General features: G+C 31.6%; 3 protein-coding genes across 6 annotated transcripts in view; 2 read left to right on the plus strand and 1 right to left on the minus strand.

The window, feature by feature from the left end:
- On the minus strand, positions 1 to 27,614 carry LOC111703614 (polymerase delta-interacting protein 2). Of its 3 annotated transcripts, none has more exons than XR_002765642.1 (19): positions 27,521 to 27,614; positions 25,925 to 26,028; positions 25,511 to 25,586; positions 24,903 to 24,994; positions 23,806 to 23,876; positions 23,348 to 23,403; positions 22,563 to 22,621; positions 20,932 to 20,998; positions 19,790 to 19,850; positions 8,349 to 8,389; positions 7,528 to 7,589; positions 7,109 to 7,154; positions 6,384 to 6,415; positions 4,466 to 4,501; positions 3,759 to 3,848; positions 3,192 to 3,254; positions 2,192 to 2,259; positions 831 to 930; positions 1 to 357 (listed from the first exon to the last, which is right to left on the minus strand). XR_002765642.1 is itself a non-coding variant. In XM_023475600.1 (19 exons), exons 2-18 carry the CDS (start codon positions 26,008 to 26,010, stop codon positions 890 to 892), a joined length of 1,047 nt encoding a protein of 348 aa, XP_023331368.1. In that variant the 5' UTR covers positions 26,011 to 26,028; positions 27,521 to 27,614; the 3' UTR covers positions 1 to 357; positions 870 to 889. The 3 variants fall into 3 exon arrangements, 2 of the variants coding, with proteins under 2 accessions (XP_023331368.1, XP_023331366.1); XM_023475600.1 differs by having other exon boundaries at positions 870 to 930; XM_023475598.1 differs by lacking the exon at positions 831 to 930 and having other exon boundaries at positions 27,521 to 27,613.
- Positions 10,334 to 18,489, plus strand: LOC111703615 (uncharacterized). 2 transcript variants are annotated; one of them, XM_023475601.1, is made up of 12 exons: positions 10,337 to 10,461; positions 11,447 to 11,486; positions 12,126 to 12,203; positions 13,288 to 13,356; positions 14,755 to 14,863; positions 14,970 to 15,071; positions 15,236 to 15,271; positions 15,461 to 15,527; positions 16,067 to 16,190; positions 17,447 to 17,546; positions 17,883 to 17,935; positions 18,355 to 18,489. In XM_023475601.1, the coding sequence occupies exons 1-12, from the start codon at positions 10,378 to 10,380 to the stop codon at positions 18,441 to 18,443; spliced, it is 951 nt and encodes a 316-aa protein (XP_023331369.1). In that variant the 5' UTR covers positions 10,337 to 10,377; the 3' UTR covers positions 18,444 to 18,489. The 2 variants fall into 2 exon arrangements, with proteins under 2 accessions (XP_023331370.1, XP_023331369.1); XM_023475602.1 differs by lacking the exons at positions 17,447 to 17,546; positions 17,883 to 17,935; positions 18,355 to 18,489 and adding an exon at positions 16,803 to 17,002 and having other exon boundaries at positions 10,334 to 10,461.
- Positions 26,893 to 27,631, plus strand: part of LOC111703616 (F-BAR domain only protein 2-like) — a 39,519-nt gene continuing 38,780 nt past the window's right edge. The window contains 1 exon segment of the mRNA XM_023475603.1: positions 26,893 to 26,984. Within this exon segment, the coding sequence (XP_023331371.1) occupies positions 26,931 to 26,984 (54 nt within the window). The 5' untranslated portion in view covers positions 26,893 to 26,930.

A 27,631-nucleotide genomic window follows, 5' to 3' on the forward strand; every position in this document is an offset into this window, starting at 1 on the left:
TTTACCCATACTTTAAAAATTTATTTGAAAAACAAGAAAATTAGGATAAATCTAATATTGCTGGATGTCATGACACGAGTTTTGTTAAGGAGAAAAGTAAAGGGTACATAATATAGGGGGGGGGGGGGGAATATCCTTTGATCATGGAACAACAAATATCCATGCCATTGAGATATGAATTTAAAGATCGCAGAAAAATTATTTTGAAATAGACCCATTTTTTCCAATTGATAAAAGATAATATCAAAACTAACATCTTTTCATGATGTCCTATATGTTATTTATTAATAAATGATAAATCAATTCAATTGAATTATGAGTTTGTTTGAGGTTCTGTTGGATCTTCCTGTTTGCTTTCTGAAACCATTATTCACATTTTACAAGGAAAAAATTGTTAATAAAGGGACTGTAAGCGAAATTTCAAGTAAACCTCCCATGTCCGATTCAAAACAGTACCGCTGAAAGTTTTGTCTGTTCAAGGATAAATTATATATAAATGTTTAATTTTGCAACCTGAGATGGAATTTTAATATTAAATTTAAATTTCTCTACGTGAGTGATTTGCACATTCAACTGAAGGAAAACTTAAAGGAATTATTATAAATTCACGTTGAATTTATAAAACGGTACCGTTGTGATTTGGGCGTTGATATCTTTGCAGAGGGTCACTTAAACATAACAATTACAGTCTTAAGTATTTTCTCCAAAAGACACTTTTTAAAAACCTTTTCTCTAAAACTGTGGAATAGGAAGACGACTTTCAGACAATGAAGATGAAGAAAAAATCAATGTGTCAATAGGAAACTGGAAAGTTGATATTGAGAAAATGCCTGTGCGAGAGTAACTAAAGTCAAAAACGTGAGTTGTCCCTTTTTTGTTGATTGATTGATTATGTGATAAAAAGATCCTCGGGTTCTTCTACTTTACTGTCTAGATACAAAACACATTCATTTTCAGTTTTTTCTACAGTTTCACCCAGTACCATGGAGACATCAAACGAGTTTATAAAATGTCGTCTCGAACATTTTTTCCTGGGTTTTATACTTTAATATCTAGATCTCAGTAATTAAAAAAAATAGCACTGAAATATGCGAGGACAGTTCTAAAGCGCTCTAAACAAATATTTAATTAAAAACTAAGTATCTTCAGCATTTCATTATCGGTAGTTAAAGAATATGACATCTCATAAATTATTTCAATGACTCCAAAGTTCCGAGTTAAACTGTAATATTCTTCAAATTGAACTTATCTTAACATTCAAATATTAATGTAAATCAAATCAGAATGTTAGGGACTTCCTACGGACCATTTCCGAAACTGTAGTGCCGATACTAAATCAGCATTGAAAGTCTTATAGCAGTTATGGATTTTTTCTAATTATGTCAATAAAAAATTTGACATGTTATTAAACGCAATTTTAATATTTCTTTAAAATTTGTTCGTGAATTATGCCACAACGGACGTCCGACAGATATAAATAATTACATAAATGATATATAAACAGTTTTTGTATTTTGAGATTCAAAGAATAGATAAATAGCTTTTGTTTTTTTAAATGATCCCATTTGCTTTTAGATGGATTTTTTTAATTAATAATCAGAAAGTTGTTGAATAGATTTAGTATTCAATTTTGATGTTAAATGATTTTATTTCATGGAGTTTAAATCGTGTTGATAAATGTATTTGAATGTATTAAATTCAAAATGCGGTCAAATGGTTTTAATTTTTAGAATTTGAAATATGTTATTTTATCTACCTTTTCGATTATGTATTTGATTTTTTAATTTTTTATTATTTTAGGGTTTGGTTAGGTAAAGACAATATATGGACCGAGTGCTGCGGCTAGGACAGGCTAGGGAGCCGAGTTCTGCGGTTAGGACAGGCTAAGGGGCCGGGCACTGCGGCCACATGACCAATTACATCTATGTGTAACATATGAGATTCATGTACAAAATTGATAGGAGGGGGAGGGGGTAGGGCGGAGCGGGGCCCCCGTCCAAAAATCGTTCTCTAGGAAATCACCAAAAATCACCCTCCACACCCGATGTTTGGTATGTTTGCATTGAGAGGAATTGTCTATAAGGTTTTATTATTGTTGGGTAAAAAACCAAGTAAGATCCGGATCTGGCTTTAAATCCTGATCCTAATCATCAAAATGTGTTAATTGTTCTAGACTATGTGAATGATGTGCCTAAAGAGAATGGCGGAATCCTGCAGTCGAAAGCATAACCATCCTCTCTCTCCATTCTAAAGGTTCCCCTGAAAAAAGGTTTAATATGTTAGAATTCAGATCCGGATCCGGATCCGTCCCCCCCCCGCATGATCCGGAAATTCTAGACTAAAACCAATTTAGTTACGAAAATATATTTTTCCGGATTGATTTATTTGGAAATATTGTTGAAGACAATTCCGAAATAAAATAAATACGTAACTAACCAGACTACATTTAGTCAACTATTACACGCCCCACCGGTTTATACATTTGAATATCCGAGCTGGGTCAACCTTTGCAGTCCTATTTTGGACTGTACCGCCAATTTACAATCACTAAAGCGGCAGAGAAGTGTGATTACATAACGTCAAGTGATATATTAGACGCCAATGTTTGCCAGGCTGATACTCCCAAGAAATTAAAGAAAGCTGACCAAATTTAAAGCAATTTTGACATTGTCACAATTGACGTAATGAATGAAATGACTAAAAGTAGTTATGACGAAATATAAATAGGCGAAGTAAATGGGCGAGATGTAAGTTGTAAATTGATGACATGTGTTGTAAATTGACGAAATGTAAGTTGTAAATTGACGAAAACTGAGTTGTAAATTGAAGAAATGTAAGTTGTAAATTGATGAAAAGTAAATTGTAAATTAATGAAATGTAATTCGTAAATTGACGAAATGTAAGTTGTTAATTGACGAAAAATGTAAGTTGCAAATTGATGAAATGTAATTTATAAATTGAAGAAATGTAAGATGTAAATTGTTCAAATGTATGTTAAAAATTTACGAAAACTAGGTTGTAAATTGACGGAAATGTAAGTTGTAAATTGATGAAATATATGTTAAAAATTTACGAAAACTAGGTTGTAAATTGACGAAATGTAAGTTGTAAATTGACGAAATGAAGTTGTAAATTGACGAAATGTAAGTAGTAAATTGACGAAATGTATCCATATCTCCCTCGTAACTAACCACATATGTCCAGAGGGAGCCTGCAGACTAACGTGAGAGCTGTATTGGAAAGCTGGCTGATCCCTGAAAAAGAATAAAAAAAGGATCTTCAACGTAATTTAAATTTTAGTAATTAGTATCAAATCAAATTTTAATGAAAGACTAAGTAGAACCCTTTAAACCTTTGTCTTAAAAATGTGTTATTATGAATATTTTATGTTTATTTACCTTGATAGAACTGGTTCCTGACCAACTACCCCCTGACTGCAGTACGTTATGTTTATTTACCTTGATAGAACTGGTTCCTGTCCAACCAACCCCTGACTACAGTACGTTATGTTTATTTACCTTGATAGATCTGGTTCCTGACCAACCAACCCCTGACTGCAGTACGTTATGTTTATTTACATTGATAGAACTGGTTTCTGACCACCCAACCCTTAACTGCAGTACGTTATATTTATTTAACTTGATAGAACTGGTTCCTGACCACCCAACCCCTGACTGCAGTACGTTATGTTTATTTACCTTGATAGAACTGGTTCCTGACCACCCAACCCCTGACTGCAGTACGTTATGTTTATTTACCTTGATAGAACTGGTTCCTGTCCAACTACCCCCCTCCCTCTCACTGTTTCCAGTGTACCAGATAAAGAGAAAATTCTCCAATTTCTTTCTCTAAATCAAAATAAACAAATGTTACATGTATCATACAAAGAATTAAGTCTTTGCCACAAACTCCGATTTTCTAATTTTTTAATGTTTGAAACCCAATGTCGTATGACCTTAGATATTTCAAACTAAGAATTTTGCTAGATCAAATAATATAAGTGTGAAATCTCAAAGGTGTACACCATCAGAGGCGGAATTTAAAGAATTTCAGCCGTGACTTAAATTTGAGACGCGGCTCAAGTATGGCTGGTTCCACTTAAATTGTATTCAATGTTTCAAGATTTAAGCCGGCGCTCGACTGAAACCAGCTTTTGGCGGATTTGAGATGCGGCTCAAATTCATTAAATTCGGACTCTAGTTGAATTGCGTTTGTGGCGAAAACTCAATTCCTTTGTTTTACATGATTCTTTATTTGAAAAATGGAAAAATTGAAAATTTTTATATTTTTCTGATCCTTTTCTTAAAGGGATTTTTAAAAATAATTTTAGCATCAACAGTTTTATTTTGAACTTGTTTGATTGAAAGAATCGTCACTCTTTTTGGATGAACTTGAAATTTAGAGTTGAATCTCGGGGCCGGGTTCGAAGAAAATTTGTAAATTAAGTTAATTCTGAGAACTGAACCTGAGTTGAACTGTAGCTTCACCAAGATTCTCCAACCTGGAAAATTCAAACTTAAAGGAACTGTTAAGGTAAAATGAAAGGGGTGCAGGCAGAGGCGTATTCAGGGGGGGGGCTTTGGACCAGTGAAATCTATTGATTTCAGGGGGCTTTCAGCCCCCAACGGGCGCTTAGCCCCCACATCAAAAAAAAAGTAAGCCCCCCTGGACAAATTCCTGAATACGTCCCTGGGAATGGCTGAAACCTTAACGCTTTAGGAGTTGACCGCAACCTCTAATGTCTCTGTCTCGAGAAATTGATGTAAAACTGCGTCAAAGTCATACCAAAACTCTGAAAATTAGGATAACCCAGAGTTGCCTTAATATTTTAGGTACGCTCCTATTTTAATTTGAACAAAATACTAACTCTTTTTTAATAGATATAATTGATAATATAATTGGTTAGTCTGTATCACATGACCAGAATTGACACCAATGACAGTGTAGTGTTTGGTCACGTACTTTTGTCTGTATCACGTGACCAGAATTTCTACCATTGGCAGTTCAGAATTTGGTTACAAGGCTCCGTCGACCAGATTACGTTAATATGAGTTTTAATGTCTCGAGACTGGGACATCAGACAGAATATTTACGATCAACTCTTAAAATGTTTAAGCTTCAGCTTTTACCCCTTTAATTTTACCTCAACAGTCCCATTAAAGGAATGAGAGCGTAATTTCAAGTGACCCTTCATGTAAAGAGTTGCATACTTGATTTACAAAGTTATCCCTTAACCTTAAGTTTGAGCAAATTATTTAGTAATAATAATAAGATTATATAATAATAATAATAAGATTTACTATTAATCCGGTCACATCAAAATGTTTTAGACGGATTTAATTATGATGAAATAGCTGAAATTATTGACGATATATGTAAAAGCTAACAAGTTTTTTTTATTGTTTTCGACTATACATTAATAATATACTTATATGTTATATATCTCATTCCTCGTTGATTTTGAATTGTACCATTATAATTGTGTAATAAATAGAATAATAATAATGTTAATCTTGATTTTCAATCTAAAACTTGATTATTTTCAATCTCGGATCTGACTTTTGGATTTGTCCGGCAGACAACATAGAAAATGTAAAAAAATGTGTATCTTATTATGAAAGAAAAACGACGATATCTCCCTTACTGTTAATCCGATCAAGGGCTAAAGGACAACGTTGTGAATCCAGCATGTAACTTTTTATATTGAATATAACTTGAAATTCGTCGATTTAAAGGAACTGTAATTGCAAAACTTTATGTAAGAATTAAATGAATTGTAGGCAAAACTTTATGTAAGAATTAAAGAAATTGTAGGCAAAACTTTATGTAAGGATTAAAGGAATTGTAGACAAAACTTTATGTAAGAATTAAAGGAATTGTAGGCAAAACTTTATTTAAGAATTAAAGGAATTGTAGGCAAAACTTTATGTAAGAATTAAAGGAATTGTAGGCAAAACTTTATGTAAGAATTAAAGGAATTGTTGACAAAACTTTATGTAAGAATTAAAGGAATTGCAGGCAAAACTTTATTTAAGAATTAAAGGAATTGTAGGCAAAACTTTATGTAAGAATTAAAGTAATTGTAGACAAAACTTTATGTAAGAATTAAAGGAATTGTTGAAAAAACTTTATGTAAGAATTAAAGGAATTGTAGGCAAAACTTTATGTAAGAATTAAAGGAATTGTAGACAAAACTTTATGTAAGAATTAAAGGAATTGTAGACAAAACTTTATGTAAGAATTAAAGGAATTGTAGACAAAACTTTATGTAAGAATTAAAATAAAGAGAATGTAAACCAGAGATATGGGTTCTTTCCATATGTTTTTAAGTATTTCTTTAAAATTTTCCACACATTTTATTAACTATTTTTTTCAAAATTAACCTGATGCAGTATCTCCACCAGTAGACATTATTCTAAAAAATAAAATTATACACATTTTTTTTAAAGTATCAATTATATTTTAATAATATTTGCAAGTGTGTGAATAATCATTAAATCTAAATATAAGATCTAATCTGGTTTTTGCAAATGTTATTTTCAGGTTAATTCTAATTAATTTTAGGTTAATTATACTGCTCGATTTACAACAATACATTAGCCTAGCTACAAGTGTAAAATTTCAAGCAATGCGCAAGTCACTTTTAAAGAGAGACGAAAAGATACAATAAGTTTTCATAAAGCAAGACGTGGATATCGTTGCGAATCGGATATGTCACTTTAACAAAAGAGGTAGAATTAAAATCACTTTTTCAGTCCCTTTAATATATATATAAATTTAGCTTGTCTCTCTGTTTGTTTGTTTGTTTGCTTGTATGCAATAAACGTCAAAACGGCTGAACCGATCGGGCCCAAATTTTGTGTGGGACGTTACGTGACCCCAGGGAAGGTTTATGAATGATAAAAATTTAAAAATTTGTTTTAAAAAGTTTTTTATTTTTGTAAAATTTTGAAAATGAGCGAAAAAATATTATGAAATCCGCAAACTCTTATTGTTATTGTTTCATACTGTCCAAAAGTGAAGATGCTCACAGATAAAGCTACAATTAAAAATTGAAATAGAAGATGGGCGCGAAGCGCTCTAAAAGCCTAGTTACTATAAACAGTACCTGCTGGTTCTCTCTGAACCCCATATAGAACGGTATAACTGTTACCCTGGAATACCAAAATGTCAGTTAAAGATAAATTTCAATTTCAACTTAAATCTTGGTTAATACTAATGTGGCACCCATAAAACTATGTAGAAGAGACGGATAATAAACTCAAGTTCTGATTCTAAAAAGTCCAGTGAAGATGAAACACAGTGTTTGTACAGAACTGTCTCAGTTGATTTTCAAGCTACTGGTAAACTAATTAACGACATCAAATACTCGATTAGAAAAATTCCCTTTCTAAAGTTATATGTCTCTCACTGTATATCCCAGGGGTGTAAATTAAAAGAAATAACCAACCAATTAAAACTGATTGGTAGCAGCAGTTTGAATCTTGAATACGAAAATAAAATAAGTCACTTTTTTGTTTAACATACCTAATATTCTCAGTCGTTTCTTTGTGAACATCACTTAACTCAAGCCAGGGGTGATTCTTTTCCTAGGTAGGTAGGTAGCTAGGTAGGTAGGTAGGTAGGTAGCTAGGTAGGTAAGCAGGCAGGTAGGTAGGTAGGTTGTTAGGTAGGTAGGTAGGTAGGTAGGTAGGTAGGTAGGTATGAAGGGGGAAGGTTGGTTGTTAGATAGGTAGGTAGGTAGGTATTTAGGTAGGTAGGTAGGTAGGTAGGTAAGTAGACAGGTAGGTGGGTAGGTAGGTAGGTAGGCAGGTAGGTAGGTAGGTAGGTAGGTAGGTAGGTAGGTAGGTAGGTAGGTAGGCAGGCAGCAGGCAGGTAGGTAGGTAGGAGGGAAGGTTGGATGTTAGGTAGGAAGGTAGGTAGGAAGTTAGACATGTAGAAAGGTTTACAGTAGGTAGGTAAGCAGGTGGGAGGGTAAGTAAGTAAATATATTTATTTGTAATGAGGATGGGTAAGAAAAATAGAAAGATAGAAATATAAATTATTCAGTGTTTAAAAGAAAGGAGTGTTATCTATATAATAAAACAAGACATCCGTATGTATGTTCCTTATAGCCGGTTAAACGGCTGGACCGAATGAACTGACATATTTTGTGGACACTTATGGATAGCCTGTGAGTGACAGACTAAATTTTTTTTTTCACGGGCAAAGCCGGGCCTTTCAGCTAGTCTATAATAGAAGACATTCCTTACATTATATTAGACGTTCCTTACATTATATTAGATTTTTTTTCAAATTTTTTCACGGGCAACGCCGGGCCCTTCAGCTTGTTATTTATAAATACTAACCTGCCATGCTTTCAAGGTATCCTGAGCCACGAATGGAGGATCTAAAAAATAAATAATATAATAAATACTATTTTCATTATTATAATAATTAATATAACTAAAGAATTATTATCATTTATGGTAATTATTTGTAAGCAACATGACATGATAAACTTTATCTGAACGATATATAAGCCTTCGAGTGTCTTTTTATTATCTGTTTGTGGTTTGTTTTCAAATATTCAGTAAACTACAATCCTAATCACATTCCAATAATTGTCATAATCCATTATTTAAAACAATTAATTACAATAAATCGCTAATTACGAGGATATTAATGCAACATCTTTTGTCCAACATTACCAACCTATGATTCCCCCAACTGAGGGAGATTAACTTCTGTAAAAAAAATCAACCCCTCTGCGAAGTTAAATTCGCGCATTTTCATCTCAAAAGACGATAAAATTGTGTACAACTACTTTTTTCGGGAAATTAAAAATTTTACTTAACTTCACTGTAAAATAGTTGTAAATAATTATTACCGTCTTTTGACCAACATTGCCGACCCGTTATTCCCCCACTAGCGGGATGTTAAGTTATCTAACTGTCCCTGGGGACATAAAAAAAATGCAGTTTTCGTAAAAAAATTCACGCATTTTCACCTCAAAAGAAGAATTTGTTTGGGATATTAAAAATTTCATGAAGATGTACGGGTTCCCTTTCTACGCTTTGCATATTTTGTAGGCAAAATGGGTCTTGGGAAAATTCCATTCCTTCCGTAAAGAAATAGAAATAAAATAAAAAATTCATATATTAAAAGCAGAAGTAAGCCATTTTATTTTTCATGTATTTTTTCTAAAAAATATCATTAATATTTACTAGAAAGTAATGAAGGGACTGAGTGAGGAAGAGAAGGGGGGGGGGCAAATGGTTAACGAAGTATAAGTATTTATGAAAATGAACCATGATTATTTATAATTTATATTGTTTGCTTGATGTTCCCCCAGGTTTGATAAACTACCTGTCCCTAAACCCTATTCATCAACTTTACTTCCCTTCTCTGGATAAATAAATCATTTACATTTAAATATCATAGATTTTCTTTAACATTTTTCTTTTTACTTCCAGGACCGAATTTAACGAATTTGAATGAAATTCGAAACACCGGTTCAAATCCTACCTTAATCTTCTACGTTAAAATCGGAGGTTCACATTTGAACCTGCTGTAAGGTGTTCAGCGAGGTAGCAAGAACTAATTAAATTCGGCCCCAATTTTGGTTATTTTTTTTAAATAAAGAGACTGAAGTCGTTAATTAAAAACCTCAATATAAAAAATGTCCGAATCACAATTCAGTTTCCTTTAAAGCTCTGTCTCATCATGTATAAAGAAGATATCCAAAATTTCAACGGACTTTTTGCTGTAAAAAATGAAGATAATTTTGAGAATTGAACAACTTGAAAAACGACGAAATCTTCCACATTAATGATATGATAAAGAATTACAGGGTACCGTTGTGAATCGGTCATGACTCCATTTACAGAAAGACGTAAAAACGTTTTGTTTTATTTAAAAGATTTTCAGAAAAAATAAAAGCCCCCCCCCTCCAGTAGATTTAGANCATATCTCTCACATGACTTAAATTACAAATTTCAACTAAATATATATATATACACAACATACATAAATATTTAATATATTAAAAATAATATACTATACATACATAGAATTTAAAACAGTTGTTTCAAGCCCACAGGCAGATAAGCCTGCATTGATTATAGTATTAAGAGACTGTTCTTGCAATTAACATTAAACTGCAATTGTAATTTTAATTTTTTTCCATGATTCATGAACGTTTGTCAAGATTTTTTTTTAAATTTAGCAATTTGAACAGTGATTTCTTTGCAAGGACGAAGACAAAAAAGTCTAATATTCGAGAAAAAAAGTGCACTATTTATAACAAAATAATATTGTGAATCATTGATGTCCCATGAAATAAAATGTTATGCAATGCTTTGAGTCCATAGTTTTCAGAATGAATACATTTTGTGAATGAAAATACAAACAAGAAAATCTTCCAGAATGGATTTAAACTTAATTCTGGATGGGTTTGGACTCTTAATAATAATATGGCAGGTTAAACGTGTTTATATTCCAACCCCCCACTTCATTTTTTCCTTTTTAAAGGACTGTTCCGTAATCGTAAGTGATCCCCAATTTAACAATTTTTCAACGGAAATCTTGAAAACCTAAACTTGATTAATAAAGTGTTTTTCTGTGTTTAATTTTAATAATTTTTCATTTGTAGTGAAAGCAAGAAATGCGCAGGTCACTTTTGCAGAAAAACCGCAAATGAAAAAAAGTTTTCTCATTCATTCCTTATCAGACAAAGCTTTTCACTTTTCTGTATATTTTACAAACTAACATGAGCAAACGTTTAAGAAATCCTACTATTATTTCACATTTATTGCTAAAAAAGGTTTATTTGTAAAAAAGCAAGTTTTTTCCTTTCAAAAAGCTTGTTTGTAAACCAAATAAAATAGTTACAATACTTTATTTTCTACTAGCTTGGGAAACCAGCATAGCCTGAGCTGAAAACTTTAGAATGGATAAACTTTAATCCTGACTTCTTGATTCGAATATCCACTGTGGAAACTTTTCATTTTAGTCCTTAATCCACTCTTTTTCTCTCTCCTTGTATATCCTTGTTTTCTCCAATGAGAATATTTCTGTTCTCTCATTGGTTGCCCGCTTTTCTCTGATTGGCTGCTACAGTTTCTCAGATAATTAAATATTAATTTGAATTTTATCGTTTTTCATACACTTTTAAGATAATCTTATCTTGCAAGATTATGTTAATCTGGAGATTAAGGAAAAGAGTGGATTAAGCCTTAATCCCGATATCCACCATTCAAAAGTTCCCAGCTCTGGATTCTTTCAAGACAACCAACTCAATTAAGAATTTTTAAAGAAACCAATGAGCTTTTCTCGTGATTCTCTCGAGTTCCCCACAATCAACATTTTAGGAAATCGGTCATTTGTTATGATCGGACAGACAAACAGAGATTACTACTAGCTTTATATATATAGGTAATGTTTTTATTTCTATTATTTTGTTTAGATAGTTTATTTGTTCGGCTGGGCGTTCCTCTGCACTATTGGTAAATCATTAACTAAAGAATTAAATAAAACAAAAACAAAATCAGTTGATACCTCCAAAATATCAACATAAACATAGGAAAAACAAAACAAAACAAAGATTAAAAGTGTCAACTAATGAGAGATCGTAAAAAAATCGAGTTCCTACAAAAAAATAGCAAAAAAGACAATTTTGAAAATTTTTCAATGGTAAATGAAATTAAGCAAAACTTAAAAAAAGTTGTAAGTTGCAGATTTTTTGTAGGACACTGGTTGGTATTTTTGGTAGCAACTAATTCCTGGTTTAAATATGATCCTAAAGGGACTGAAAGCATAATTTGAAGTGACCCTTCATGCAAATATGGCGCTGGCAGTTTCACAACGGTAACCTTAAACTTTGTCTGATTAAGTATGAAATAGATATTAATGTTTTATCATTTTAAAAACAGATTTTTTATCATTGTTGTTTCTCTTTAAAATGACTTGCGCATTTCTACTGCAGGAAAACATCTTGGAATTATCAGAATTAAACACTTTTGAACCTAGAAGATCGACAATATCTTCCAAAATATTTCTCAGATAAAGGGATTATTTTCATCCTTGCAGTAGGGGAGTCACTTGAAATTACGCGTTACTAACTTTTTGCGAACACTCCCTTTAAGTGGACACATGTCAGCTGGTTCCAACCTTAATTATCTATGAGCACGGAGTAGCAATAACATCAATATTCTCATTTATAGGTAATAACTGAACTTAAAGGGACTGTAATGGAAACATGAAAGGGGTATAGGCTGAAAGCTAATCACTTTAGCTCTCGATCGCGACCCATGAAAGTAAATCTGATGTTCCTATCTCGAGAAACTGATTTACAACTTTGTCAAATTTATACGAAAATTAATATATATACAATTTTGTATGTAGTGGGTTTAAAAAGATCAAATTCAGCAAATATGCAACCAATCTGAAAACGATGATATCCCAGAGAAAGCTAATTGTAACTTAGGTTTACTCCAATTCTAATTTTATATTTGTTATTTCTATTTTTTATAGATTTATTTCATAATATTATTTATACGTCCGTATTGCTTGACCAGAAATTCTACCAATGGCATTGCAGTAAAGTAGTCACGTGATACAAGCGGAGACACGTGGCCAGTATACTGCTCTGCCATTGGTGATAATTCTGGTCACGTGATTTAAGTTTAAGATTTTCTAAATTTTACATATATGAACTTTCGTATAATTTTAACACAGTTTTATATCAATTTCTTGAGACAGGAACATCAGATTAAACTTTCATGGGTCACGATCAAGAGCTAAAGTGATTAGCTTTCAGCTTATACCCCCTTTCATTTTTTCCTTTACAGTCCCTTTAAGAGAAGCAGTAAACAATAAAAAGAATACTACTTATATATCTAAATTTCAACTGCAAACTTTCATGCTAAAATAAAATAACTAATTAAAAAATCATTTCTTTTTAAAAACCTAGTTTTCTGGAATGAAACTATTTTTTATCGAATCCCGCTAATTAAATTTATTCATGCAGGACACTGCAGGTCTATGTTAAAACCAGCTTTTTAAAAAGAAATGCCATTTACTCACAGAAAAATGATGACCAATAGAAATACAAACCCCATCTTTATTCAATGAAATGAAACATTTTGTAAATATATTCCTAATGCATATTTCGCGTTTCTTTTCAAACCCCTGATTAAATTTTTTTTTGCAAAAAATCATTTCAGGTATACAAATAAAATAGCGCAGTTCAGGGTGGGTCGTTAATTAAATTATTATTTTTTAAATTTCAGAATAATTTCTTTTTAGCATCTTTGTATCCAATCATAGTCTCAGATCCCTTGGAGGTTAATTTCTATAGTTTAGAGGCTGATACAGGTTAGTTACTACAGTTAAGAGACTGATACAGGTTAGTTTCAACAGTTTAGAGACTGATACAGGTTAGTTACTACAGTTTAGAGACTGATACAGGTTAGTTACTACAGTTTAAAGGCTGATACAGGTTAGTTACTACAGTTTAGAGACTAATACAGATTAGTTACTACAGATTAAAGGATGATACAGATAAGTTTCTACAGTTTAGAGGGTGCTACAGGTTAGTTTCTACAGTTTAAAGACTGAAATAAGTTAGTTTTTACAGTTTAAAGGCTGATACCAGTTACTTTATACAGTTTAGAGGCTGATACAGGTTAGTTTATAATGCTACAGGTTAGTTTCCACAGTTTAGAGGCTCATAAAGGTTAGTTTCTACAGTTTGAGAGGCTGATACAGGCTAGTTTCTACAGTTCAGGCTCATTAAGGTTAGGTTTAACAGTTTAGAGGCTGATACAGGTTAGTTTCTACAGTTTAGAGGCTGATACAGGTCAGTTTCTACAGTTTAGAGGCTGATATAGGTTAGCTTTCTACAGTTCAGTGGCTGATAGAGGTTAGTTTCTACAGTTTAGAGGCTGATTCAGGATAGTTATTACAGCTTAGAGGCTGATTCAAGATAGTTATTATAGTTTAGAGGCTGATTCAGGATAGTTATTACAGTTTAGAGAATGATTCAGGCTAGTTATTATAGTTTAGAGGCTGATTCGGGATAGTTATTATAGTTTAGAGGATGATTCAGGATAGTTATTACAATTTAGAGGCTGATTCAGGATAGTTACTACAGTTTAGAGGCTGATTCAGGTTAGTTTCTACAGTTTAGAGGCTGATACAGGTCAGTTTCTACAGTTTAGAGGCTGATACAGGTTAGTTACTACAGTTTAGAGGCTGATACAGGTTAGTTTCTACAGTTTAGAGGCTGATACAGGTCAGTTTCTACAGTTTAGAGGTTGATACAGGTTAGTTTTCTACAGTTTAATGGCTGATAGAGGTTAGTTCCTACAGTTTAGAGACTGATACAGGTTAGTTTCTTCAGTTAAGAGAATGAAACAGGTTAGTTATTAAATATACAGGACAGATTTTTCTTTCTTTAAAATTGGTAACAAGCAAGCTAGAAACTGTGGCTTTTCAAGAACACTTTAACAATTAACAAAAATTAAATAACATTTAAGATAGAGAAGTGACAATTTGTTTACTATTTGTTAATTATTAAGCTGAAGGGTCATTGGAAATTACAATAACAATCCATATAAAGTAAAATTTTAATAGTTACAATTATTAATTGTTATTATTTTAGAATATTATGGCACTAGGCCTCACTCAAACAAATACAGAAATGATCAAAAAAAAGCGACAACGTTAAATATAATTTTTGGCAGAAAAAAGAATAACTTATAAAATTTTCAGAAACTGATAACGGACCAGAGAAAGTGGACGAGGGAAAAGATCCGAAAAAAATTGAAGAAGACGAAGAAAGGAAAAGTGATGAACGTGATGAGAGATTGAGAAAACAAGGGTTAGAAATTAAAGATATCTATAAAGACAAATTAATTAAATAACTTTAAAATACTGTGTGGAGATAGCCTAAACATTGATGAAAAAAATGTAAAACAAAAATTTAGGAATGAGGTTCTTTTAGAGGTATCAAATATTGAGAAAGTACAACGAGGAAATCATGTTCAACATCTCGATCATGTTGATCATGTAGATTATGTAGACAACAGGAAAGGTTTCTTTCTATTATGAGTATGCAGTATGCTATGTTTCTTGAACAATAAAAATATAATTTCGTAGATTTTCATTTCAGATTCAAATCAATGACAAAATAAATTTAGCAATTAATTTAAGCAGGGTCTTAGTTAAATCTAGAAAACCTCTTTTCGTACAGGGATGATCTTGATGGTATAAACACAGTATTATTAAGGTAAAAACACTAATAAGGAAAATAAAATTAACTTTTTAAAGTGTGATAATCAATTTTTAATCATGTATGTATACCCTATTTAAAATTTTTTTTTCACTCCCTAAAAATTCAACCAATTTATTCTGATTTTCATATTTTTTTTACATAAATGTTTTTCTTCTAAATCCTTAATATTTTTGAATATTCTAGACCGAGGGCAAAGGTTTCAAGGAAGGAGACTAAGATTACTCAGAAGATCTCAATCATCTCACAAAAGGCAGGAATCTAGTTCAATTCTATTTTGAAGGTGGGGTGGGGGGTTCTAATGAATTTCAGACATGATTTTGGCTTGAAGTAAATGAAAATAAAAAGCAAAATTTTTTTAATTGATGTAAAATAAAAATGTGTAAGATTGCACGAGCAAGTTCTATTTTCATGTTTTCCAAAAAAAGATGAAACCCTGAAAAATAAGTTTAACAATTACTACGACCTAAAAAGTGTTAACATATTACATATCTCATGTGCCAAGGCTTTATCCCCACAAACAACTATGTTTCTCTAAATTATGTTAACATATTACATATTTCTGTAATAGGCCAAGGCTTTATCCCGACAAACAACTATCTATCTCTAAATTATGTTAATATATTACATATTTCTGTAATAGGCCAAGGCTTTATCCCGTCAAGCAACATATGTATCTCTAAAATTGTGTTATCATATTACATATATCTCTGTATTAGGCCAAGGCTTTATCCCGTCAAGCAACATATGTATCTCTAAATTATGTTAACATATTACATATCTCTGTATTAGGCCAAGGCTTTATCCCGACAAGCAACATATGTATCTCTAAAAGCTGCTCAGGCCAAAGACCAAGAAGATCACAAGGGGCCCAAAGATGTTTTACAAGAACGGAAGATGGACGTTTTATTTCTAGGTTAGTTTGTAAAGAAAACCATTTCTGTCAACTTTTTTCTTAACTATGTCAGTCCCCTGTTATGAGAAACTACCAGGGGGAGGGAGAATTTTCTACACCCCTGCACTGTATTCATCTGTGCTGGTTACTTACAGTTCCTTTATCCTATTCATTAATATTCATCTAATAGGTATATTCATCTGTGCTGGTTACTCTACAGTTCCTTTATCTTATTCATTAATATTCATCTACTAGGTATTCATCTCTGCTGGTTATACTACAGTTCCTTTATCTTATTCATTAATATCCATCTACTAGGTATTCATCTGTTCTGGTTACACTTCAGTTCCTTTATCTTATTAATTAATATTCATCTACTAGGTATTCATCTGTTCTGGTTGCTCTACAGTTCCTTTATCTTATTCATTAATATTCATCTACTAGGTATTCATCTATGCTGGTTACACTACAGTTCCTTTATCTTATTCATTAATATTCATCAACTAGGTATTCATCTGTACTGGTTACACTACAGTTCCTTTATCTTATTCATTAATATTCATCTACTTGATATTCATCTGTGCTGGTTACACTACAGTTCCTTTATCTTATTCATTAATATTCATCTACTAGGTATTCATCTGTGCTGGTTACTCTATTGTTCCTTTATCTTATTCATTAATATTTATCTACTAGGTATTCATCTGTGCTGGTTACTCTATTGTTCCTTTATCTTATTCATTAATATTCATCTACTAGGTATATTCATCTGTGTTGGTTACTCTATGGTTCCTTTATCTTATTTATTTGGTGGTTAGGTTCTACTTTCATTAGGTATTCATCTGTGCTGGTTACTCTATTGTTCCTTTATCCTATTCATTAATATTCATCTACTAGGCATTCATCTGTGCTGGCTGCTCTACGGTTCCTTTATCTTATTCATTAATATTCATCTACCAGGCATTCATCTGTGCTGGTTACTCTACGGTTCCTTTATCCTATTCATTAATATTCATCTACTAGGCATTCATCTGTGCTGGCTGCTCTACGGTTCCTTTATCTTATTCATTAATATTCATCTACCAGGCATTCATCTGTGCTGGTTACTCTACGGTTCCTTTATCTTATTCATTAATTTTCATCTACTAGGCATTCATCTGTGCTGGCTGCTCTACGGTTCCTTTATCTTATTCATTAATATTCATCTACTAGGTATATTCATCTGTGATGGTTCCTATACAGTTTCTTTATCTTATTCATTAATATTCATCTACTAGGTATTCATCTGTGCTGGCTGCTCTACGGTTCTACAACTTTTATCCCTGTCTTCTTTATCTACAAGATGTATGGAGAGGGACTAAGGCTGCAAGAGACAAAGTAAGTCATTCGTCTTACTTAACATTTTCATTGATTTAACCCTTTATAAAATCTATTTTTTAAATAGCGCCATTTAATTTTTATTCAAATATAACCTTTTTTTTAAAATTTCATTCAAATGTAAAACTTAAAAAATACTTTTATTCAAAAATAACCCCTCTTTAAAATTTTCAGTCTAGTAAAACCTATAAAAAAAACCTTCCGTAAATAAAATAAAAATTATAAATCCTGAGAACGTACACACTACACACATTGGACGTTTTGATCAGAGGTCATAAGTTATCATAAGTTTAATAGTTGTTGTTAAAAAACAAAGCCAACATTTTTTGCTTTTAGGAATTGTAAATCTCCAATACATTTTTGGTTCTACTTCCTCCATATTCTCATCGGTAAGATTATATTTACTATTTAAAAATATTTCTATAAAGAGGATGTACCATGATAAAATTCCCCCCCTCCTACCTCCCCCAGGGCCCTTTTCAGAATAATTTAGCCATATGGCATCGCTTGATTTGGCAAACTAATGATTTTAGAAGAAAATTTTTGTTGGAACAGACATTTAAACGTTCAAATCTTCATCTTCCTGCCTAAATCTTTTAAAATTATTTGTGGTTCTTTATAAAATAAGTTCAGAGTTTTTTTTATTAAAATACTATGCATTTCCATCAATTTTAATCCAATCTAAACTTTCTTGATTACATCTCTGTTATAATGCAATAAATCTTTAAAAAATACGCAGCTATTGCTGATGTTATGAGTAACTTATTGAAATACTTGATAAGTGGTCTCTTTAAAATACTATTTCTAGAATGGTTGCTAGTTGTTGTGCTCCTAGTGTTCGTCTACACTGAGTCAAGGAAGAAGATGAAAAACAGAAGATTGGAAATTCAAACTTAACTTTTTATACTTATTAACAAGAATATAAATATCATTTGCAAATGTACGATTTTTTTTGAGATAGGTTCCAATTTGTTTAATTATTTTAAAAAGGGGGTTGAATCAAGATATTTAAACATATGTTGAGAGAGGTTCCAATTTGTTTATTTATTTTAAAAAGTGGGTTGAATCAATATATTTAAACATATTTTTATCAACTGTCTTTTGGATTTTTAAAGTCGAAGCGAAATCATTTTGATTAGTGGGTTGCCTAACGTAGAGAGTTTTGAAATTTTCTGACCTATTGGTGGATACTTATTTAACCTGTTTATTTTTATATCTCAATCTGCAGACAGAATAATTCAATAGACAGACATTTTAAAAATACAAATCATCTTTGTTTTTCATGGATAATGCAGATTATCTCAAACAATTAAATGTTTACGATTTAAATACTGATTTCAGGCTTTGTAGGTAAATTGTACTAGCTCATTCAAAAGTTTCGAACTCATGACTATTACTTCATTATCCCTCTAAATCTGATACAAACGATGGACTCTTTAAGATTTAACTAGCACTTTATTTAGTTTAAAAAGCAGTATTTTCATCTTTTTCCCTTTATAATCAAACTTGCTTTAAAGCCCGGCGTTGCCCAGGTCTATATTATTATTCATAGTCAGGTTACTTTAGCAGTTTAACCCTGCTTGGTATTAAATCATAAATTTTAAGTCTATGTAAACAGATTAATTTTATAATAGCAATAATGATAATAATAATATCTAAAATAAAAATCAACATTAAACAGTATAAAGTATGATCTCAAGTATTACTGCACCAAAGTTTGACTTCAGAAATGGATGAACAATCAAGTCATACATGAACTATTACATTTTATTCAGTATATAACAGAACATGTACAACAACACAAACGCTGAACATTCCATATATGTACCAAATTTCCGAAGTAGCCACCATTAACTTTGACACATAGTTCAGCTCTCTTCCTGGTAGAGCGTGCCATCTCGATGTGCTGATAGTTATGTGCTCATGTGTATCCAGAGGGAGTTTTTTTTTACATAAATCAAATTGCTCTATAGCAATGGATAGAAGAAAACTGAATACAGTTTAGTGGATATCTGATGTCAAACTTTGTTCCAATATTATTTAAGCATACTGAGTCCAAATTTAATGAATTTGAGCCGCGTCTTAAATCCGCCAAAAACCGGTTTCAATTGAGCGCCGGCTTAAATCTTGAAACATCAAATACCATTTGAAGCGGAACCAACCATATTTGAGCCACGGCTTAAATTTAAGCAGCGGTTCAAATTCTTTAAATTCGGCCTCTGTAGTAATATATTAGTTCCTACCTTGTCCCTCAGCATAAAGAAGAAACTTATCAAACAATTCATGCTGCAACGGAGCTGTTTCCTAAACAACAAATTTAGCTTAGAAATAAGGAAAATGCAATTTCTAGATTTTAAACTTTTTTAAAGAAACTAATTTAAAAACTAGTTTTAAGTTTCTAAATTGTTTAAGAAATTTAATGAGAAAATTGTCGGATAAATCAAGAGAAGGGGGGTTATTGATGAATTTTAATAATTCAAGAAAAGTTACCCAGAATGAATTTTCATCATTTAAAAATTAGGATACCATTACCCGATGTTTCATATTTCTAATTTCACTTGATATCATAATTTGCTTGGCAAGTTGAAAGACGTCACTCATAAAAGTTTTGATTACTGCTATGTTAATTTGAAAAGAGAGAATAATTGTTTTAAAAAATTGACGAAATCAATTAAACTTCGATTAAATTCCCAGATGTGACGATAACTTGCTTTATTTTGAACGTGCAGAGTGTCCCACAAAACATAACGGTAGAGAAAATACTTTAATGTTTTTGATCTTTGAAAAAATGTCCGCCATTCATTTACTGACCTAGTTATTCTTGAATTAATAATCGATTCTGAACACATCTCCGTTTTTTTTAAGCACATAAAAGGCTTACCACATTTTGGAAATACCAGGACTATGGAATTTTTGTGAAAATTATTTCAAGAATTTAACTTCCAAAATTAGACTGACAAATAAATGCAGCAAAATGTTTCAAAGATAGACGTCTCTTTAATAGCATAAAATTCGCAATTAACTTAATCATAACAAGAAATTTTCAATTTGAGAAAGAAATAAGAGGATATTTTCATAATTTTTACATGGTACCGCTGTGAATTGCACATGCCCGCCTTTAATGAAATAACAAGTGCAGTCCTTATAAATTATACCTTGTTCGAAAATACTGTGCCATCTGTGTGCAAAAAAAAAAATGGATAATGGTGTGCGATCCCCTTATGAATTTAGTTAATTGCAAGAAGTCAATGAACTACGTAACCGTCTACTTAAACTTTGAATCAGTGATTCAGTGATCCTATCAGCACTTGAACCGGCGGTGGGTAGTTCAGCGACTTCTCTCTAATTCATTAAATCCTGCCCCTGCTGTATCATGATTCCTGACCTGAGTTGAGTAAGGTAGAATATCTTCATGAGCTACATAATCCAGCCCTGGTATAGCGTACAGGTTCCTACAAAAATGATCATTTAGGCACATTTTTACAGTGATATGTATTTTTCTTAAAGAGACTGTTATGGTAAAATGAAAGGGGTCTCGAGAGATTTGAGAAATTGATGTAAAACTCATATATAAGGATGCATAAGGAAGTGAAATCTGCAAGAGGCCCCAATGTGGACCCCCAGATATGGTGTTTATATAAAAGTTTTAACAGATCATATTAAGCAAATACGGAACAAATCTGAAGACTACGATAACCAAGAGGTTCCTAGAAATTGTAGGCATGCTCCTACTTTAATATGAATGTTGTACTTCTTCATTTAAATTGGAGATAAATAGATTTACTAAAGATTTTTCTTAATCACATGATCAGAATTTCTACCAATGGCAGTGTAGTTTCGGGTCACGTGGCTCCGTTTGTATCAATTGACCAGAATGTCCAACAATGTCAATGCAGTATCTGGTCAAGTGGCTCCGTCGACCATATTAATAATATAAGAGTTTTTGTATTAGGAGTTACGACACAATTTTATTTACTTTCTCGAGACAGGGACATCAAATATTATATTATAAAGATTTATTCATACACAAAGATATAAATACATATATAAATGGTGTAGTTTAAATTTGTTTAAATAATTTTTTTTTTGAAAACACAGGTTTCCAAAAGAAAAGAGAAAAAATATGCAAAATTATGCACAAATAGAAAACATTGATTTTTACTCACTATATAACATATTTATTATTTCAGTTATTACGTAATCATCGAATCCTTCAACATATAAATTATTCATTCTTGTATTTAAAAGTTCTTGTAAAACCGGAACTTTCCATGCATGTTCCAATGGGACATCAAAATATTTCAATTGTTTCTTAACTAACATTTTACTAAGATCCGAAGGATTTACAGAACAAGGATTTGCAATAGAAAATAAATTTCTGCCAATAACTGTGTTGAGGTCATTTTTACATAAATTAGAAAGAAATCTAATGCAAAGCTTAGAACTTGCTTCAATAGTCTCATAGAAAGACAAACATCTGCTAGCTAACATAGTTTTTACATGTAAACATTGTGAAATACTTTCAATCAAGTACCTATGCGTATCTCTAGGTACATTAAAAAGAATTCTAATAGCAGTATTCCATGCTGTATACAACACTGATAATTTCTAGGCTTTAGCCTATCCCCCTTTCATTTAATCTTCACAGCCTCTTTAAGAATTATCCCCCCCCCCCCTATCTACAACTCCCTCAGAAAATAATTTCTCCCACAGATATTGGCGAGTGCAAAACTTTGTCGGATCAAGATATGAATATTTTTCCTTGTTGAAACCTGATTATTTTCAATTTTGGTTTCTCTATAAAAGTAACATGCGCATTTCAACAACAGGAACAAATATAAGATTGATTAAAATTAAAAACTTAAAAAGCTAGAAAAACGACAATATCGTCCACATCATTGATCAGATACAGGTTTCAAGGGTAGCGTTGTGAATCGGGCATTGTCATTTGGGCATGTAGGGTAAATTCAAACTAATCTTACAGTCCCTTTAGCCATGTTCTGTCGGATACCCTACCTAGTATTTTCACTGTGGTTCCCCAAGAACGTCACTGATTCAGTTTGTGCACGGTGGGTCTAAAATTTAAATATGTTATTTATCGAGATGAAAAAAATCTAAAACAATATAAATTACTTAAATATTGCTATTGTTATTAAGAAAAACCTAATTATCTCCTAGATTAATACTTTTTAATTCGATCCAATAAAGCTTAGGGGTAGGTAATGACTGAGTCCGAATATAGGAAGCCCCAAAGTTACAGTTCTAGAAAACATAATTTCTGTGTTGTGGATCACAGGATCAAGCATTAATCTCCATTTTATTCAGATCTACGGATTAAATAAATGTGGGTCTCAGGATCAAGTATTATCTTCATCTTATTCAGATCTACGGATTAACTAAATGTGGATCTCAGGATCAAGCATTAATCTCCATCTTATTCAGATCTACGGATTAATTTAACTCCACTAATTTCATATCCCGTAATGGTCATACCCTGCTGGGATAACTTTATTTGATTTGTCATGCATTGATCCTCAAAAGTGCTCACATTGGATATCGAGTATTCAAGATTAACAATTTTCACATATTCCGATTTTAGGAACCACTAATAAAAACCTTAAAGTTCTAAAATGACTTTATATCAAAGAAATGCTTCGTTAAAAAACTTAAAATTAAAAATACAATGACAACATAAGTTTTAAAATAAAAATACATTCTGATATTTCTAATCCAAAATAAATCGATTATTAACTTTCCCCAATTGAGCGATAAAAACATTTTCAAATCGGATAAGTACTTACAATATATGGGCAATCCCTTCCATCAATTAGAACCTGGTAGTAAGTATGTGTTCTTCCTGAGATTACAACAAATCTTAGTTTATGAGAATTCAAATTACTTTTACAAAAAAACACCCTTTTTGATACTTTTCATCCAATCATACCCAGAGACTCTCATTTCTTACACAAATATTGATTTTTAGAAGAGAATCCAGTGGAAAATAAAATAATATTGATTTTGAGAAGAGAATCCAGTGGAAAATAAAATAATATTGATTTTGAGAAGAGAATCCAGTGGAAAATAGAATAATATTGATTTTGAGAAGAGAATCCAGTGTAAAATAGAATAATATTGATTTTGAGAAGAGAATCCAGTGGAAAATAGAATAATATTGATTTTGAGAAGAGAATCCAGTGGAAAATAGAATAATATTGATTTTGAGAAGAGAATCCAGTGGAAAATAAAATAAGTTTTGTTCCTTTTATTTCTTTAGCCGGTGCTCCTACATTGTTGGAAAATGTTGGCAGATCTGGCTCTGGTAATTTATCCCTTAAATAGTAAAATAATAATTATTTTAATTTGATTGATTTAGCAATTGATTAATATATTGATCAGGCTCTCATAATTTACAATTTATCCCTTAAATAGTAAAATAATAATTATTTTATTTGATTGATTTAGCAATTGATTAATATATTGATCAGGCTCTCATAATTTACAATTTATCCCTTAAAAAGTAAAATAATAATTATTTTATTTGATTGATTTAGCAATTGATTAATATATTGATCAGGCTCTCATAATTTACAATTTACAAGTGATCATGATCATGATCATTAATCATGATCTTGTAGTTTAATCCTAAAATATAAAATTGTTTTAATTTTGATTAATTTAACAGTTGATGTTTATCCCTTAGAATAATAAAATGATAACTATTTTGACTTGATTTAACAGTGTATTGTTCGATAGATATATTGATCAGGCTCTGAATGTTTATTCCTAGAATAATTTAATGGGATTATGGTATATAGCTGTATATATATATATATATATATATCTGTTACCCCCTCACTCCAATCCTTATATCTACTATTCCTTTACCTACCTCAACCCAACCTATTTGTTACAAACAGCATTTGGAAATAAATTCTTAGTGGACAGATGTTGTGGGCCCCATTTTTAGGAACACTCGGCGGAGCTAGGATTTGGACACAAACTCAAAGTAAAAAATAAAATTTAGAACAATTGCCTAAACCTCTGCACTTGCTAGCCTGGCCAACTTTTAAGGATTAACATTTCAGGCAAAGGCATAAAAATTTGCAAACTAAAGAAAATAAGTCTGCCGAATCTGACACCTACTTGAGCAGAGTTGAGTGTCCATAAAATACCGGTTTCGACAAATTTTTTTTTTCTTCAAAATTATTAGGATCGAGGACAGTCAACAGAAGAAAAAGAAATAAAGGAAGAATGAGAGAAATGATGGCAAGAATAATCAATTTTTCTATATTAACTGTACCCAATTTATAAAATAAAAAATAAAAAATTGTTAACAAATTTGACTTCTATCCCTACCTGATGAAGCCCAATTCCTTCTTGTTTGGCAGGTCTCGGTCATAGACCCGGGCAAGCCAGGGGAATAGGATAACACCACGGTAACCAAACACCTAGGTTCCAAAAATAATTTTAAAAATCAAATTATCAAAAATTTAATTATTTTTATCTTTTTAAAGGCAATTCCCTTTATGAGACTGTAGTGTGTTCAGGGACATGATATTTAACAAAAAAATATTTCCCCTCATCCATTTCTGAAAATCACTTTTTTCTCCACATCTTTGGAAAGTGAAACTATATTTTTGGCGATATTATTATCTGAATTGGGGAAAATAAATAATTTTTAGGTGAAAATAGATCAATTTTAGGGGAAAATAGATCAATTTTAGGGGAAAATAAATCAATTTTAGGGGAAAATAATTAAATTTTAGAGGAAAATAAATAATTTTTAGGGAAATATAAATAATTTTTAGGGAAAAATAAATAAATTTTAGAGGAAAATACATAATGTTTAGCCAAAAATAAATAAATTTTAGGGGAAAAGAATAAATTTTAGAGAAAATGGATAAATCTATAGGTAGGTCTAAGAGTCAAAGAAGGCGTTGCCTTTGATTTTCCTTTTTGCTTACCTTGTGAAGGAAGAGTTGTCCAGTATCATAGTTGCCTCCAAGCTTTGGGGTGTCTAGTCGACCAACCTCAGATAAACTAAAGAAAACAAAAACAGAATTAAATTCCTCATTTAATTTTTTTGCAATTACGACAATAATAATCATAACTTTAACAGTACAAGTTATGTTATGCCTATAAATCATTTACTCCATCCTTATAAATTAATTCTGACCTTGCCTTCCACCCTAATAAACTAATTAAACCCCTTTTTAACTTAAATCTTTAGATCCACCCTTTGAGACTGATTTAAACACTTCACTTTTTTAACCTTTCACTCTACAATATTAAATTATTTAAAACTTTTACACATCACCCTACTAAAGTAATTCAATTCTTTCACTCGACTCTATCCTCCACCCCTAGAAAATACTGACTTGTTAGATAAGCATCTAAAAGCGGGAGAACAAATTCCAGTCAAATCTCTATTCAAATAGAGAAACCTGCGCCCCCACAGCGCCATTTTCACAATTTAATTAATCTATAAAATATTTAAACAATTAAATTCAACAATTTAAAAATTAATAATAAAATAAATATAATATAATGAAATAGTAAAAAAAAAACTTAAGTAATTTTTGGGACCCCNGTATTTGAACTTAACATGTGGCCTATAGATATTTGTAAATAGACCAGAGCTGAAAACTTTAGAATGAAATATCCAGATATCCCGTCGGATAATTATTTAAGTATTATATTTGATTAATATTTAAAAATAAAAAGAATACAATTTAAATTTTTTTTTAAGAATTAAAAAACTCAACCCCATATATTCTGTACCAATCAGTTCAAAGTCCCAAAAATTGTCGAAATTTTACCAACTCCCTACATTTTTGATTACGCCCTGAAATTGAGAAACATTACAGATTTTATTGACTGTACTAAACCCAGACGTCTCGAGTTTGTTTTTGATAGTCTCAAGTGTCATCATCTTTTTTTAGTGATACTACGCATATTATTGCAATCAGCTTTTTAATGAAAACAGCAGAATATATGAAAATATATACAGGTTTTTTCCTAGACGAACAAAATCCTTGCGTTTTTTGTATTTTCATCGGTCTTATGAAAAGTTTTTTTTTCCATCATAATGATCATCATTAATAACTAATCACTGTTTAATGATTATTGAAATTGCACATTTTAAAACGTTAGATAAATGCCAAAAAGAGTTGTAACAATTTAGCCATGGTTCATCTCTTCCAATAATTGCGCATACTGCCTTAATTATAGCATTGCATAGCTGTTTAGTGTTTTAAATTCCAAATGGATTTTACATTGCTGAACTCGACAGCACTAACTGAATGTAGATGGGTAAGATCTTGTTTATCTTTGTATTTTCAGATGATTGAATATTATGTAATGGATTAGAGCAAGAAATAAAGGATGGCTGTTGATTTCGCGGATTATTTCTGGGGGGAGAAGCATGAAGGCTTTCAGGTGAGTGAAGAGAACATTTTGAGGACCCCCATTCTATCAACTTCATGTACATGTCATTGTCAACAAATTTAATAATATTTATCTAGTATTACCCGGCTTTTAGGGCGCTTTGCGTCCATATTCTATTTCAATTGTGAACACGTTCTCTTTGTATACATTGTAAAACAAAAACAAATAAAAATTTCGCAAATTTAAAAAAGAAATTTTGTGGATTTTTTAAAGTTTTCAAAAATCGAATTTGCTTTGCTAGAGACAAATATTTGAAAATTAAATCATCCAAAAACTCTTACTTGGGTCACGCGAGGTCCCACATAGAATTAGCAGAGGTTTATTCCTAGAGAACGAATTTTGGACCCCCCCCAGGCCCCCCCTCCTATCAATTTTGTCCATAGGTCTGACAGAAAGTGCATCTACTAACTAACCTTACCCGTGGCCGCAGCGCTCGGCCCCCTAGCCTGTCCTAGACACGGCGCTCGGCCCCCTAGCCTGTCCTAGCCGCAGCGCTCGGCCCGTAAATTGTCGTAACCTAACCTAACCTTCAATAATAAACAGTCGGGGAGGGGGGTTCCAAATCGTTCTCTAGGACGGACCCAATATAACTCTAATTGCACGTGAGTCTATACAGGAACAAGGGAACTACAGAGAAC

This window comes from Eurytemora carolleeae, unplaced genomic scaffold (genome assembly GCF_000591075.1).
Source record: "Eurytemora carolleeae unplaced genomic scaffold, Eaff_2.0 scaffold552, whole genome shotgun sequence".
NCBI lineage: Eukaryota > Metazoa > Arthropoda > Copepoda > Calanoida > Temoridae > Eurytemora > Eurytemora carolleeae.

What these genes read in the sequence shown, in the direction of transcription:
- LOC111703614 (XM_023475598.1), bottom strand. Translation starts at nt 26,010, where the DNA reads ATGGCGCTGTGGGGGCGCAGGTTTCTCTATTTGAATAGAGATTTGACT. An exon ending in GAAGCTACAGTTCAACTCAG is followed by an intron (nt 3,849 to 4,465) that starts GTTCAGTTCTCA and finishes ATTTTGATTTAG; the next exon opens with AGAAAGAAATTGGAGAATTT. An exon ending in CAGGAACCAGTTCTATCAAG is followed by an intron (nt 3,255 to 3,758) that starts GTAAATAAACAT and finishes ATTCTTTTTCAG; the next exon opens with GGATCAGCCAGCTTTCCAAT.
- LOC111703615 (XM_023475601.1), top strand. Translation starts at nt 10,378, where the DNA reads ATGAAAATACAAACAAGAAAATCTTCCAGAATGGATTTAAACTTAATT. An exon ending in TAGTTTAGAGGCTGATACAG is followed by an intron (nt 13,357 to 14,754) that starts GTTAGTTACTAC and finishes TAAAATTTTCAG; the next exon opens with AAACTGATAACGGACCAGAG. An exon ending in CTTCCTCCATATTCTCATCG is followed by an intron (nt 17,936 to 18,354) that starts GTAAGATTATAT and finishes TACTATTTCTAG; the next exon opens with AATGGTTGCTAGTTGTTGTG.